We start from the raw sequence: 13714 nt of genomic DNA, 5'->3' as shown, positions 1-13714 counted from the left end.
AGGCTGCTAAATTACATTGATCATCAGCAAGACACTTAATGAAGCCACTCAAAGCTGTATATCTGAAATGACAAGCACTTGTCTTGTCAGGCATAAGCACTTTTTAAAATTCAAAAATGATCTTTAAGTGGCCGCACTCCCATTAGAGCTTCATCATGTGACTGCTGGGAAAAAAAAATAAAAAGGCTTTTTTTTCTGCAGATAACCGGAACTGCCCTTGAGTAAAGTGCTCAATAAACCGTATCATTTCTCAGAGTCAGGGTATAAATATTAAGCGCATTTACTTTCTTATGAGTTAAAAGTGGCAGGTCATCAAGCTGAGAGTGTAGAGCTGATGACAGTTTTCACAAGTCATGTGTTATTATGTTTCCACAGGAAGAGAGTTGCAAATCAACATAAACTGTGTCTGAAATCACCCCCATACCCACTATTTAGTGCACTATATAGAGTGTTTGCCATTTTTATTAGTGTTGTCATTTTTGTGTTGGGTAAAAATAAATAATATATTACAATTTAAAGCCTATCTTAAAGAAAATGGAGGAAAACAAACACAAAAATGATGTAACACATATTACATTCCCTGAAAAGTAACAAAGTAGCCCATTTAGTTACTTAAAAACTTTGATTGTAATATATTACATTTTCCCAAAACTGCCAAATTCTGAGTAAACGATTTCATTATTTATATTCAGTCAATACCTTTTTTTAAACACATAGTGTACTCTGATTTCAAGTGTACATCCATTGAAGCACCAAAATCCAATGTGAGGGGGCGAAAGAGCTAAAGAAAAAGAATCACGGCTGATGTGAACACTGGAGGCGGCAATTTTCATTCATAATTTATGACGGGATTACTTCAGGACTTTAGAACTCGAGTTCGGAGGACATTGAAAACTCAGTGAAAATAATAAATTACACACAGTTCAACACCGGTGTAGTTTCTTGTTAAAAGTTAATTCTTATTTAAGGGACTGGCTATCAATTAAATCGATCAAAATGGTGGTGTGTATGGTGGCTGAGAGAGCTCAAATGCACTGCAAGTGATGAAAAGAACACGTTTATATAAAAAACACTAACAAACTGAGAAAATATCTTCATCAGTCTGGCAAGACAGATGCAAGCAGATTTTCACAACACATGCAAATAGAGAAACATGCCACAAATAGTGCAGATCTCAATGGAAATGTGTCGGAGGACCCCAAAAAGTGACGCACCCAGCTACTTCCTGTTTTAAAGTCTGTTTTTTCTGTTTTAATGTGACTTTTCTATTATTTGAACATCCTGGCTGTATGGTTTCTTGTTGTTTGTTTTTATTTCTAGCCCCAATCATCTAATGAATTACACAATTAACGTTAAATTAACCACTGACTCCTCACACGATGCAGCTGGATTCATCACTTTTTGAGTTTCCCCAACACAATTCAGTTTGAGTTTGAGCTCTAACGGCCACCGTTGATGTGGTCATGACAATTACTACTTGTGACACGTGTAAGATTCAAGCGACAAGCAATTTGTCTGTCCACGTCAGATGCGACACGACAGAACCATTTGAATGCCAGACCCTTTCACAAGTGCCGAAAAGTGCACTGCACTCACAGTTAAATGGCACGGTTAATAATCAAATTATTACTATAATTACTATAATTATTACTTATTATTATAAACTATCTGATTTTGCTTTAAGTAAGGTAATAAAGGTAATGCCATTTAAAATGGTTTTCAAACGAACATTACACTGAATAAAGCATATCAGCACCTGATGTGATCATATTCTGTTGTTCAGGTGCAATGTTGCAGAGTTTGAAATACTTTTCAAAATAGAAACTTTGAGAATTGGTTATCGGTTGATTGTTTAGGATAAAAACTCCTGTTAACATGGAAAAGATAGCTTTTAGCTTTTATGTTTCAGAGTCACATTGTATGCAGCTAAAACACCGTAATAAAAATGTACTACATGACATTTGTCGAATTTTTGTTCTCAAACGTCTGTGTAAAATTATTTTCTTACACATTTAATACAATGCCCTTTGTTTCATTTTTATTCGATTTTTGACTATTGTTATTTTAAATAACTGAAATACTTTGTAAATTGATAATGCACTGTAATGCGTTCAAGACCTGCTTAGAACAAGTTTAGTTGTGCATTTAAATTTTTTGAACAAATGTAAATAAAAGTTTTGATTTTATTTTGAGTAGGCCCGCACGGAATCTGCACGTGCAGAAATCCGCAGATTTCTGCATATTTTTAGCCCATCATTGATTGTTTATTTACTTGTGCAAATGTGTGTACATTTATATTTTTTTCAGTTTTTTAATGAATTTCAATAATAATATTGACTAATATAAAAGTGTTTATTTGATTTATTTACAATACAGTTTGTAAAGTAATATTCTCTGTCTTTTAGTAGATAAATTATATCAAAGACTTGCTGTTTACCAAATAAGTGGATGTAGATGGATTTGCATTGTAGACATTAAATAAAAGTTAAAAAGCTATTATTTTTAATTTTATATATGAATTTTTTAGTTATGATACTCCAAAAATCTGCATTGTCATCTGTTTTTTTTTTTTTACAAAATTAAAAAAACACAGAAATAGCAAAAATTGTCAGCAGATTCGGTCTGGACCTAGGTATGGGGTATATCCACACTGACTTCATTTTCAGTAAGCCAGCTCAAGCACTTTCAGTGAACAGCCATTACAATATCGCCTGTTTAAGATCTGATTTCTTTAAAAAATCAGTGATCTTCACTGCCTGGCTGAAATACGATATTAAGTAGGCATCAGACCACACAAGAAACACTGAATTAAATTTGACTCTTTTGCACCATGTCTTTAAAATATGGAAATGTCTTTTACCACAATATTATCAATGGAGTATCTGGCTCGCCTGCTACTCCTGAGGGAATAAACTGTTGTTTCATTTAATCTTTCATCTTGTTTTAAGCTTGAACAATAAATTATTGCTGAGGACTATTTAACTGAATATATTTAAATTGAAGACCACATGGGAAAGCTAGGTTGCTGCTGGAAGTGGTGTTAGTGAGACCAGCAGAGGCACTCAGTCTGTGGTCTGTGTGGGTCCTAATGCCCCAATATATCGATGGGGACTCTATACTACTCAGTGAGTGCCGTCTTTTAGATGAGACATTAAACCAAGGTCCTAACTCCACGGATGTCCTTCGCAAAAGAGGTAGGGGTTCAACCCAGGCATCCTGGCCAAATTTGCCCACTGGCCCTTGTCCATCATGGCCTCCGAACCATCCCCATATCATAAATGGCTTCATCACTTTGTCTCCTCTTCATCAATTTGCTGGTGTGTGGTGTGCGGTCTGGCGCAATATGGCTGCTGTCGTATCGTCCAGGTGTTTTGTTCAAGCTTCTGTTCTTTTTTCAGGAAGTAATTCAACAAATGTATTGAATGATCAGTGATTTTTCATTGATAAAGCCAAGAATGGTATGTTACTGGATGGTAGGTGTAATGTTTGTGTTCCACACTGTTTATGTCACTCATTTCAGTTCCCTCTTTCCTCTTATAGTCCACTCAACTGCCATATTAAGTACATTATATGAGGATTACTGAAGGAGTAAACAAGTGAGCAGTTTCAGACACTGCTTTAGACTAACCTAATCGGAAAAAAGGACCAAACCTGATCTGGAATCAGTGAAGGAGCCCTACACAGACTGGATAGATCTGAAAAGACACAGCTTGATTCCCATTGGGCAGGAAGTCAGCAGGGACGCTACAGGAAACTGACTAAATGTACTCTTACTGTGACAATTCATCACATACTCAAAGCGGCGGCTGACATCAGATTGTCTGCATCAATTATCATTCAAATCCCTGTCAATACGAAGCAATTAACGAAACACAGAGCGATTATTAGATTAATCCCTCCGAAATGAAGAAGCTTTTAAACAACCAATCTGCGGGACATAGAAGATAGAAATGAAAGTAAGGGCTACAGATTACAGGTTGCAGAACATTTTTCATTTCAAATTTCAAACCAACTATTGAGTTTGTCCATATTTGACCAAAAATTTAATTAAAACAATCCAGCAAGTAAAAGTAAATGTATGTGGTCTGAATACCCGCTTTCCAGATGACTGAAGTCCAACAGGTTAAACTCTCTGTTGTCCTGTGAGTGATAGATGGTGTCCACATCCTAAAAGAACGAATGAGGAAGCGAGAGAAACCCAAAAAAAAAAAAAAAAAGGAAGAAAACATTTATAGAGTGCAATAACACCGGTGACACATACAGAAAATTGCCCCCGCTATTTCGGGGGGGGGGGGGGGGGGGGGGGGGGGTTGTTGTAGTCAGTTGGAAGCTCTTACCCACTGCACTTCCTCTTTGCAGGTAATTCCATTATAATCACACAGAGCTGCGTAGGTCTCCGAAAAGCCCCCTGAAATGGGAAAAGAAAAAAAGGGGATATTGTGTGGAAAATGTTTAAATTGTCCCACCTGTACCAATAAAATATTTTAAATGGCTTTTAGAGCAGAGACGGCATTTTTATACCTTTTTTCAATATAAAATAAAGCTGAAATAAAACACAATACAGTAATTAAAAGAAAAAAACAAAAAGAAATAAGTTTATAGTACTAAAAAGGTTGCAAAAATGTAATTAAATTAAGTTAATGAATTATTAATACTAATAGAAACTACAAGACTTACCTAAATCTACTGATATAACACAAAATTAAATATGAATAAATACAATAATAATATATCATAATAAATAGCGCTATTCTTAAGTTGTTTATATGAGTCGTTGATGTTCTCAGAAAATTCCAGGATGTTCAAAACACAAGACATTTTGAAAGGTTTTCTGTGGAACTTAAAGCTCCTCTAGGTGATTTACAATATGTGCCATTAGTGACACCACAATCCATTAAGGTAGTAGAGCCTTCAATTTTTTATGCCTAATACACATCATTCATTCTGGTGTTTACATGAAACACTAATTCAAAAGAAAACACTAGAGCCTAACTGAGGGTTATTGTAAGACTTCTGAACTAGTATGACTTAAAAGCTTATATTGTAATCAATGTCAATGAAGTTGCCATATACAGTTGAAGTCAGAATTATTAGCCCCTTTTGATTTTTTTTCTTCTTAAAATATTTCCCAAATTATGTTTAACAGGGGCAATGCGGTGGCACAGTAGGTAGTGCTGTCGCCTCACAGCAAGAAGGTCGCTGGTTTGAGCCTTGGCTGGGTCAGTTGGCGTTTCTGTGTGGAGTTTGCATGTTCTCCCCGCATTCACGTGGGTTTCCTCTGGGTGCTCAGGTTTCCCCCACAGTCTAAAGACATGCGGTACAGGTGAATTGGGTGGGCTAAATTTTCTGTACTGTATGAGTGTGAATGACTGTGTATGGATGTTTTCCAGAGATGGGTTGCAGCTGGAAGGGCAACCGCTGCTTTAAACTTGTGCTGGATAAGTTGGCGGTTCATTCCGCTGTGGCAACCCCAGATTAATAAAGGGACTAAGCCGAAAAGAAAATGAATGAATGAATGATGTTTAACAGAGCAAGGAAATTTTCACAGTATGTCTGATAATGTTTTTTCTTCTGGAGAAAGTCTTATTTGTTTTATTTTGGCTAGAATGAAAGCATTAAGGTCAAAATTATTACCCCTTTTAAGCTATATATTTTTGGCTTTTAGAGCAGAAAAGGAATTTTTATACCATTTTCAATAGAAAATAAAGCTAAAATAAAACAATACAGAATGTTGTTTTGGAAATTAAGAAAAATAGGTTAAAATGCTAAAATTGTAAAGGTTGCAAAAATGTAATTAAATTACATTAAATAATTAAAACTCAATTAATTAAATATTAATACAACCTACAACAGTTACTTAAATATACGAATGTAACACACAATTAAAATATGAATAAAGAGAATAATATCATATAATAAACAGCACTATTCTTAAGTTGTTCATATGATTCATTGATATTCTCAGAAATTCTTAATATTCAAAACATCAGACATTTTAAGTGAAGTTTAATTTATTAAACTAATTTCGAGAGGAGTACATACTCATGATAAAACCAGCTGGCTCATATTAGCTAATCACGATCCTTCAATCAAGGATCCCTAGTTCCTATAAATATCTCCTCCTTTTACACTTACAACTATCTTCGTCTTGATATCCCCCCTCCTCCCCCCTCTTCCACCTTTATCCAAAATACGTAGCTCGGCGGCCCAGCAGCAATACCAATAGCTCCGGCTCCCTACAAAGCTTCTGGTATCTCTGTGTGGCGCTAGCACGCAGTTCTCTCCGCCCCCAAAAAAATAAAATAAAATAAATAAATAAATAATAATAATAATAATAATAATAATTTTTCTCTGCATCATAGACCTCTTAAACCTAAGTCTCTTTTACTAGTCGTCTCGCTCTCAGGAAATTCACCTTGGCTAGCTGCGGGGGAGTTTTGAGATCGCCCTGAGCTCAATCTCCCTTCTCCCCACAAAGGGAGGGAGCCCTGGACTCGAGGAATGCCTTGAGCTCAGGGCTCTCTCCCGGGAAAGCATGCCAAATGAGCTTTCGTAAGTCATGAGCTAAATGTGAACTCTTGAAAAGGTTATTTGTGGAGCTTAAAGGTTATTTACTGTATGTGCCATAAGCGACACCACTCTCCATAAAGGTAGTTATGCCTTCAATTTTTTATTTATTTTTGTTTGCCTAATGCACATTACACACTAAAACACATTACTCATAATGGTGTTTACAGCGACACCAAGAAATACTCAGTAGAAAGAAAATCCTAGAGTCTAACTAGGAGTTATTGCAATACTTTTAAACTATTATGACTTTCTATTGTAATCAAAGTCAATGAAGTTACTGTATATGGTTCTTCGTCTGATAAAGGATTAAGAGACTAGGGACTAGAAACATTTTTGCTTCCCAAGTTTAAGTAGATGCAATTCAAACAAAAGGATTTTTTGTACTGTCAGCATATATTGCATCTCTCCCTGTCACCCTATGAAGGGCATGGACTAATTTGCATAGTCTTTCATAACTACCCCCATTACAATTTTATTTTACTTATGATTCTTCCTTGAGCTTTTCTATTATCATTTTCTTAATTTATGCATTTGGCACAGTGTCTAAGTCTGTCCTTCACTGTCTACAGCTGCAGCTGCTGCAGCAAAACAAATCTGTCACAAAAACCAAAACCAAGTATTTTAGACTGGATAAATTAAAGGGATAGTTCACAAAAAAGTAGCTTACTTCATTTATTCACCCTCAAGTGGTTCCAAACTTTTATGAGTTTAATTTTTTTTTTTGGTTAAACACAGAAGATATTGCGAAAAATATTGGCAAATTATAGCCATTGATATCCATAGTAGGAAAAACATACCATGGAAGTCAATGATTAAAGCCTCAATAATTTTGTCTTTCATGTCGAACTAAATAACTTTTGAACCCCCTTGAAGCTGAGTAAATGAGTTTTCGTTTTCGGCCGAACTAACCATTTAAAGAAACATTAGAGTTTTACCGTTTTTTTAATCCACTTAACAGATCTCCAAAAAATAGCTTTAATAAATTTCCTATTTAATGTTTGACTCTTCTGTAATTGCAATAATATCAAGCAGGGCCTGAAAATGCTAACTAGGTAACAGATATCATCATGCCTGCTGTAGCCATGGTAAAGCAGCAAAGTTTGATTATTACCAAAGTCCCATTCAGGCAAGTCATTTCACTCAGCGGCTATCCTTAAAGCTCCTCTCGTGCAGTATGCTCAGGCAGAATAAATGAGGAAACATCAAATTCTTCAAAACTCTTTGTCAAGCTTACGATTACATTACATTTTTGAAATCATCAATAAAATTTTACAAGAACTGCCTAACAAGTTTTGTTTCTAAATGTTCGAATCAAACAATCGTCATTTTTTTAGGTTGCTCAAGCTAATGTGCACTTAAAAGGAACGAGATCACGACACCAACCTCATTTATGGCCGTTCTACACATCCTATCATCCTCTGAATATTGATAGTCAGATCACGCTGCTCTTCTGAAGTAATTCACAACTTGGTCTTGATGGAAAAATCTCCTCTAAAAAGGACAGCGACTGTGTGTTTACAAGTCTGTGGGCATTTGAGTAGTTGCTGTCATGTAATATGCATTTGACAGGACGGATATATATATATATATATATATATTGTACATAATTATATATAATATTTAAAAGAAAATTTGTATTTCTAATGTAAAATTAAAAGCAATAAATTCCCAAATAAAAAAAAATAAGTTCACAAACTATGCACAGAAAGGGTAGAAGCTGTGCTTTGTTGTTTGTCATATTTCTACTTCTTACCCAAATGTTCTCAAAATTCTAGCTCTTGCACACTCTACCTGCCTCTTCTCTGAGTTCTGAAAAAGTTTTAAAAAGAAGTAATAACGTTAAAATCTTAACAGATATAGACAGATTTTACAACATACAACAGAAAATGTGTAAAAGAGCTATATGATTAATATAAGCTTCTTAGCATTGGTCGTGGGGCCCTAATTCTACGAGGCCCTAAACGGTTGCTTACCTCGCTTATTGGTATCGCCCCTGACTGTACCTCAAGTTTATTTAATACAGATTACAAAACCAAAAAATTGTGCTTTTAGGCACACTTGCTTTATTTAAAAGCACAGATTCCAAGCTTTATTTGGATATATTTCTTATGTCTGTAGAGCAAGTATTTGCTGAGATTCCAATGTGTTTGCTGACCACCAAACTGTAAAAGCACACGTCTGGTCTAAGCTTCTCCCTCAGAGAAAAGTCAGTCTACAGCAATCGGTGACAGGCTCCTGTACTAGTAGGCGGGGGTTCATTTGCCATATTACTGTTACACTTTTCCCCATTCAAAATTATATAAGTGACATGTCTTGTGTATTCTATAGGCTTTGCTATTGTGCTGGAGTACAGGTATAGTTCCTATAACCTTATTGGACTAGAAAATAATAAAAACAACTTATATTTTCCGTCCGTTTTAGTACACAATGTAATTTCAGAAGAGTCAAGCTTTAAATACAAAAATTAACAAAACTCTTTTTGAGAGAGATGCTAATGGTCTAATCCGATTCAATAATTTATGCTAAGCTAAGCTAAAAGTGCTCCTACCAATCATCTGAATGGATTACAAAATTGACAATTCCAACAAATAAACTCTAGAAGACTTATAAATTGAGTCTATTTTCAAAAAAAAGTGCAGCATTCCTTCAAGTGCATGTAATAAAAATATTTTGTAAGAAGATGGCGGCGATGCGAGGAAGAGAAAGAGATTAGAGAGATTAAAATGTGGTGTATAATAAGACTGGGTGCATGAATTATACTGTATGCGCTTAGATTCTTCTCACCACATGCCCTTTGCGTCTCCACTGAACTCTCAGAGCTCGGAGAAAATTTGCGATTTCCGTCAGCAACGTCTCCATCTGCGTGAAAGATGGAGGGTCTGCAAGAGAAGAGGGAGGGGAGGAGAGACATTCGCAATGCATCAGAATCTCAGTTACTGCGACCCAGCATGTGAACACCTGGCCAAAGAGCTGAAGCAGGAAAGAGAGTTGAAGACTGAGACAGAAAAAGAGCACTATTATGCATTGCACTAATCTCCTCCTCTCTGAATATGAGAAAATCTCTCAATTAACTGCTCAGCAGCACCTCACACCCCTGCTGCTCCAGCAGATACTGACTTCTATAGGCAGCATTATGGATCCTTCGCCAAAAAAACTACATTAGCGCTACAAGACACTGTGCAAAGGCGACAGAAGTCAGATTTGCATCTCTGTTCGGTTGGTGCGAGCAAGTACAGATTGCAGCGGGGTGACTCTCTGCCTCACACCTCATGCTTGCTGACTGATCGTTCTGAAAGTTGTAATCTTATTGGCTGATTTTAGGCAATTTTTAGAGAGTAAGGGAACATGGGTTTCTTTTTTTAAGTCAAGCAGTGAACAAAAGTGTTTTATTATTGAACATGACATGTTACAGTCTAAGGATCTTAGACTTTATTATCCAGTTTAGGAAAACTAAAATTGCAGCAAGGTGCCATAACACAGGCGAAATTCCATGTAGACATTACCAAAATATTAACACAAAACATACAATAGCCTACATCAGTTTTTAGATGCATCTCCCTCCCCGCTGGACTCATTTGACGGCCACCATCATAAAATAATTTTTAATTCTCTTTGTCCTGCAAATATGAACTCTAAAATTACGTCCTGATGGCAGTAGCTGAAACACAGTACAATGGGTGATCCAAGGTGCATAAGTGACTTTGAGCTCTCTTTAAAACACAATTATGGTAAATTACCAGTGGAACAATTTGGTTTAAACCAATGATCTTGCCTGCCATCTTTACAAGGCTACTCAACCTGTTCTTATTTGACAGACTCAGATTACATCATAGAGGTACACATCCGAAACGATCTAAATTTCCACAATCTTTGCAAAACTGTTTTATAGACTGCATGGGTGTTGGGTTGGAATGGACCACTAGATATTTATGTGTCAACTATTTCGATAAATAACTGAATATTTGTACTTAAATAGATGTTTATTTTTTTTTAAATAAACACTTTACTTTGCAACGTTAAAATGTAACATCTTTTAGCAACACTTTGTGAATAGTTATTTACCAATTTTCATTAAGATTTAATGATGTACACTTGATTATGTGGTTGAGGTGGTTCATTCTGCTGTGGAGAATGTGTGTTTAAGCCAAAGCAAGGTGAGTAAGTGGGTTTTCATTTTATGTTAAGCCACATGAACGCCTGACAAAAAAAAAAAGAGTTCTGTCTGTTTTACTGAAATATTGTAATGGCTTTCTATTTTCTAAGCTACTTTTTGACACATATATAGAAAATTATATTATATTATATTATATTATATTATATTATATTATATTATATTATTTTCACAGTGATGGGTTGTGGCTGGAAGGGCACCTGCTGCATAATAAGACGATGGATACGTTGGCGGATCATTCCGCTGTGGCGACCCCAGATTAATGAAGAGACTAAGTCAAAAAGAAAATAAATGAGTGAATAAATCTTATATTATATTATTCATTCTATTTCTTTTTGGCTTAGTCCCTTTATTAATTAGGGGGTCACCACAGTGGAATGAACCGTCAATTTTTCAGGCATATGTTTTACGCAGCGGATGCCCTTCCAGCTGCAACTCATCACTGGGAAACACTCATACACTCTCATTCACACACATACACTAAGGACAATTTACCTTACAGAATTCACCTATACCACATGTTTTTAGACTTGTGAAGGAAACTGGAGCACCCGGAGGAAACCCACGCGAACACAGGGACAACATGCAAACTCCACACAGAAATGACAACTGACCCAGCCGGGGCTCGAACCAGCGACCTTCTTGCTTATTATATTATATTATATTATATTATATTATATTATATTATATTATATTATATTATATTATATTATATTATATTATATTATATTATATTATATTATATTATATTATATAAGCGCTTAGCTTTAAATTTTTTAAGTCCATACCCCACAACCACACCAATAATTTTCTTCATTTTCTTAACAGCAGTCTATTATAGTGATGTTATAGTAGTTTGTTTGATCTAAAAACAAAGCTAAGTGACACTCAGGCAGTTTAATTTAATGTAAGTAGGTGGTTCTTCACCAGAATAAGCTGCAATGTAAAACGTTATCCTGTTTAAAAAGATAGCTCGCCCTAAAATGAAAATTCACACACCCTCAAATGGTTCCAAACCTTTGTGACTTTCTTTATTCTGTTGAAAGTCAGTGGCTACAAGATTCCAGCTAGAATACCTTCTTTTGGGTACAACAGAAAAACAAAACTCATGAAGGCTTAAAATAAGTACAAGGTACGTGAACTAACCCTTTAAGTCAAAGTCTGAACACAGCAAATGTTTGAAGTTCTCAGGACGCTTACGTGTATATGGAGTTATTGAAGATCCGAGAGAGAGCAAAGTTGATGTGGTTAATCATCTGATCCAGGTGCTCGTTAGACTGCAGCCTCAGCGAATATGTGGACTTGTCTGTTTCTATGACAACCTGTGAAGGAAAGAACACGCTTTAGTGAAGCAAAATGATGGAGAGAGGGGAGGAAAAAAAAGCTGGACACAAAAGCTAAAACACCAGTCCTGTAAATGCTTCTCCTACCTGATTTTCTGGGTGGGTGTTCATTGCCCGAATCTCCAGGAAGTTGAAGGTTTGTTCCACCTGAGGAGAAAATGAGCATGGTGATGTATAAGTCATGCTAAATCAGATTACCGCAGTGCTTTGAGATGGAGTAGACAGGTGGTGTGTAATTGCCTACTGTACCTTGGTTGGTATCTTGGGGGCCATGAGGTACATCCGCCATGTTGCCAAAACCTAAAAGACAAAAGAGAGGTTGAAAGCGCAATAAAGTGAAAGATTAAGTGCAACTGCAAGGCAGTGTTCAAAGAAATAATAGTTTAGACTTCCTTGGAGAACAGCTTGTTCAAGTGAATCTAAAAGGATAGCAGTCATTATATAAGTCATGAAGCAGTTCCTGTGGAGCGTAACATGACACAGTTTTGTCTCTTGAACTTTACTTAAAAAGACATACAACTCGGCTTTTATTTTGATAAAATGTGCATTATGCAATGCAACTTTAATACAACTTTCATTTGAAGAAAAGGAGTATCTGAATGTTGGACACCCACATAAAAATACTATAGTAACTTACAATAAATACTATAGCTTTTTTAACCATACTATGGCAAAGTACTTGAAATAATCTGTTGCAGGAATTCAACGGTTGTTATGGTAAAACAACAACTATAATATTAACAAATTACCCAATTCTGTGGTATTCTACAACTGTATAACAGTGGTCCCTAACCATAACACAGTTCAACAGATTTGCAGTACAATTTGACATGCTTTTTTTTATAGTGTTCTGCGTCCTGATTGGCTGTAGACCATTTTCAATCATTGTCCTCCATTCCATGTCTCCAATACAGTACAGAATGCGTTCAGCTTGCCAAATTGACATAAATCTTTGATCGCTAACAACATGACTCTGAAATGCTGCATTTTAGGTTTGCAAGTTTTCTCCCCAGCAAACCCCATAATGTCAACGCAACATTCTGCACCATCAAAGGCACTCATGGTAGCACCCAAAAGGCGAGGACGATGCTGACCATCACACAAAAAGTTAGACTTCTAGACATGCGAAAGCAAGGTAGAAGTTACATAAGTGTTTAAACGAGAAAACTGTGAAAACGTCTGTCTGAGAAAAGTGTATAAAGTGTGAAGTGAGGGGTTTCCAGCCTTAACACATCTATAATAATTGCTAAAAATAAAGCAGACTTCTTAGTGGATTTCACATATTGTGTGTTATTTTTAAAACGTAATTCACTTGATTAACAAGGGACCATTGTAACACACCACAGTTTACTATAGTACAAACAACACTTAATTGTTAACAGTTACAGTTAATTGGTTCACTATACTTGTATAGCCATAGCATTCATTAACAAAAGTAGTGTAAATACTATAAAATAAACAATATAATACACTTTACTAAAGTAGACAGAATGAAAAAGGTATAGCTGTCCTAAACAGCTTTAATAAGGAAAAGAACTACAATCCCATGATGCATTGCGAATGACACAATAAAAAAAAAGATAATAACAATATATCTTTTAATCTATACAAACAATACAGTTCATGTTAA

The 13714-nt window shown here is 35.7% G+C and overlaps 1 protein-coding gene across 1 annotated transcript in view; it reads right to left on the bottom strand.

Moving 5' to 3' along the window:
• Window positions 1-13714, bottom strand: part of carmil3 (capping protein regulator and myosin 1 linker 3) — a 143881-nt gene that overhangs the window by 102143 nt on the left and 28024 nt on the right. The window contains 6 exon segments of the mRNA NM_001317765.1: window positions 4094-4167; window positions 4338-4408; window positions 9355-9449; window positions 11942-12063; window positions 12172-12231; window positions 12334-12384. Coding sequence (NP_001304694.1) covers window positions 4094-4167; window positions 4338-4408; window positions 9355-9449; window positions 11942-12063; window positions 12172-12231; window positions 12334-12384 — 473 coding nt within the window.

This window comes from Danio rerio, chromosome 2 (genome assembly GCF_052040795.2).
Source record: "Danio rerio strain M-AB ecotype USA chromosome 2, GRCz13ab, whole genome shotgun sequence".
In the NCBI taxonomy this organism is placed as follows: Eukaryota; Metazoa; Chordata; class Actinopteri; order Cypriniformes; family Danionidae; genus Danio; species Danio rerio.
Note: the sequence above shows the minus strand (reverse complement) of the source record. Positions and strands in the feature narration are given on the sequence as shown.